This window comes from Homalodisca vitripennis, unplaced genomic scaffold (genome assembly GCF_021130785.1).
Source record: "Homalodisca vitripennis isolate AUS2020 unplaced genomic scaffold, UT_GWSS_2.1 ScUCBcl_13386;HRSCAF=23584, whole genome shotgun sequence".
Taxonomy (NCBI): domain Eukaryota; kingdom Metazoa; phylum Arthropoda; class Insecta; order Hemiptera; family Cicadellidae; genus Homalodisca; species Homalodisca vitripennis.
In genome coordinates, this window is record NW_025789500.1 from 1 (window position 1) to 2,368 (window position 2,368).

The following is a 2,368-nucleotide window of genomic DNA, read 5'->3' on the forward strand; positions in this document are numbered from 1 at the left end:
CAAAACTTCTAAAACAACACTATGGCAGGTACAAACGGAAAGGAAAAATTACCCCAGGAGGTTAGGTCCCTCGGGACTGAATCCCTACCTTCAGCTACGGCTGGATTCTGGGGGAGCAAACCTGCGCGGAGTGATGTGGAAGGAGGAGATAGGAGGAAACAAGAGATAGAGAGGAGAAGGAAGGAGGAGGAGAAAAGAAGAGCGGAAATGGAAAGAAAGAGGAAAGGAGAAATGGAGAAAGAAAAATACGAAAGAGAACTGTTGGAAAAACAGAAAAGAAGGAAAAGTCTGGCAAGATCACCCATTCTACCGGCACAGATAGAAAGGTCGCAAGTGGATGAAAGAATGGAAGGTGTTTAGCAGAGCACCATAGCAAGTGAAGAAGGAGAAGGAAATGAAGGAGAGGATGAAGGAGAGTCGGAGATAGAGAAAGTGAGAAGATCTCCAAGTGATGTAGAGAAAAGAGAAATTGAGAGAATAGCTAGAGAGAGAAGAAGAATAAAGGAAGTGGAGGAAGGATTGACTCAGACAGAGTCGGAAACGGCTGAATCGGATAAAGAATTCAGCAGGAAAAGGAAAAAAGAGAGGGTTTGGACAGCCCGATTGAAGGAGGTGAAAGTGAAGATAATCTGGTGGAAATTGAAGAAACTCTTGAGACATGGTTTAGAGAAACTCTTGACAATTGAGAGATGGTTTAGAACTACCAGAACTAAGACAAAAGGAATAAGCATTGCCGTAGAAACTAAATTATTCGGCTATCTAAGAGTGATAAAGAACAGTGTGGAAAAAGAAAAAATGGAGAGAGAAAGAATTAATGGAAGAATTGAAGGAAGAGAAGAAGTGATGAAGATGATAAGAGAAGTGAGTTTGGAGAGGAGAATAGAAAAGATAGATGAAGGAAGTATGGTGGAAGAAACTGATGTTGAAATGGAAGGAAGAAGAAAGACTTATGCTGGAAAGCTGAAAGAAGGACTTAAGATACCGAAAATGAGTGGTGTAAAGAAAGTAGTTAATGAAGCACGGATTGTATTAATAAGAAAAGATGGAGCAGAAAGTGAAGCTGTCAAGGAGGACGTGAAGAAAGCAGTTGACCCTAGAAAATTGGGTCTAAGAGTAAAGAGAGTAGGTAAGGTGAGAAATGGAATCATGGTGGAAGTTGAAAGTGAAAAGGGCAAGGAGATGTTGATGATAAATGAAGATCTAAAGAGCAAAGGACTAAAGGTAGAAGAGCCTTAGAGGAAACTACCTAACCTGATGATTTATGACGTAGAACAGGGAATGAAAGAAGAAGATATTGTGGAAACAATATATAAGAGCAATATGGAAAATAGTACTATAAGCAAAGAAGAGCTGGCGAATGGCTTCAAGATCAAGCATAGATGAAAAAGAAAGGTGGAGAAGGCAAAGGTGTAAGATTGCAGGAGAACCTAATTGTTGAATGTACAGGAAAAATTAGAAATTTCCTTAGACAAAGAGTCAGAATATACATAAACTGGAGCAGCTGTAGAGTCAAAGACTACATAGACATCGTACGATGCTTTCAATGCCAAAGGTATGGGCACGTAGCGAAATACTGTAAAGATACTGAGCCCACACGTGGACATTGTAGCGGGAAGCATAGTACAAGAGATTGTAAAGAAGGAAAGGAAAGAATGCGATGTTGCAATTGCGAAAGGGAAGGAAGAGGTGGTGATGGACACACGGTGAGATGGAAGGAGTGTGGTGTGTATGAAAGAGTGGTTAGAACATATTTAAGCAGTATAAGTTATGAGAATTAAGATTGGACAAATAAATGTCGGAAGAAGTCTAAAGTGGTCCAACGGAGTTGAAAAGCAAGTATTGGAAAAAGAACTGGACATACTATGTATCCAAGAACCGTTTACAGTGAGAGGTATAGCAAAATTTGGAGGCGGAGGGACGATGTATCAAGATGTGAGAGAAGGTGTGACGAAAGCGGCAATACTGGTAAGAAACAGAACAATGGAAGTGATGATGAACCAAGGAGAGACGGATAAGGACTGTGTAAGCTTAAATGTGGAAGAGGGAGAGACAAAGGTGACAGTGGTAAGCCTTTATTGCAGTCCGGCAGAAAATATAGATGAAAAACTGAGGAAATTAGAAAGGATACAAAGAAGAGAAAGACGAATAATATGCTGTGCGGATGTAAATGCAAAATCTGAGAAATGGTTCAGTGGGAGGACCGATGAGAGAGGAGAAAAAGTAGAAGAGTTTATGGAGATAATGCGGATGGAGAGTTGCAACAGAGAGACAGAATGGAGAACCTTTGAGGATAGCAGAGGAAGAAGCACGAATATTGACATAACAATGGTGACGAATAATATAATTGATAAGGTGAATGGTTGGGAGA

The 2,368-nt window shown here is 40.4% G+C and overlaps 1 protein-coding gene across 1 annotated transcript; it reads left to right on the plus strand.

The window, feature by feature from the left end:
• Positions 1 to 21: 21 nt before the first annotated feature.
• On the plus strand, positions 22 to 1,236 carry LOC124375112 (vicilin-like seed storage protein At2g18540). Its single transcript, XM_046833222.1, has 2 exons — positions 22 to 291; positions 364 to 1,236. The coding sequence occupies exons 1-2, from the start codon at positions 22 to 24 to the stop codon at positions 1,234 to 1,236; spliced, it is 1,143 nt and encodes a 380-aa protein (XP_046689178.1).
• The last annotated feature ends 1,132 nt before the right edge of the window (positions 1,237 to 2,368 follow it).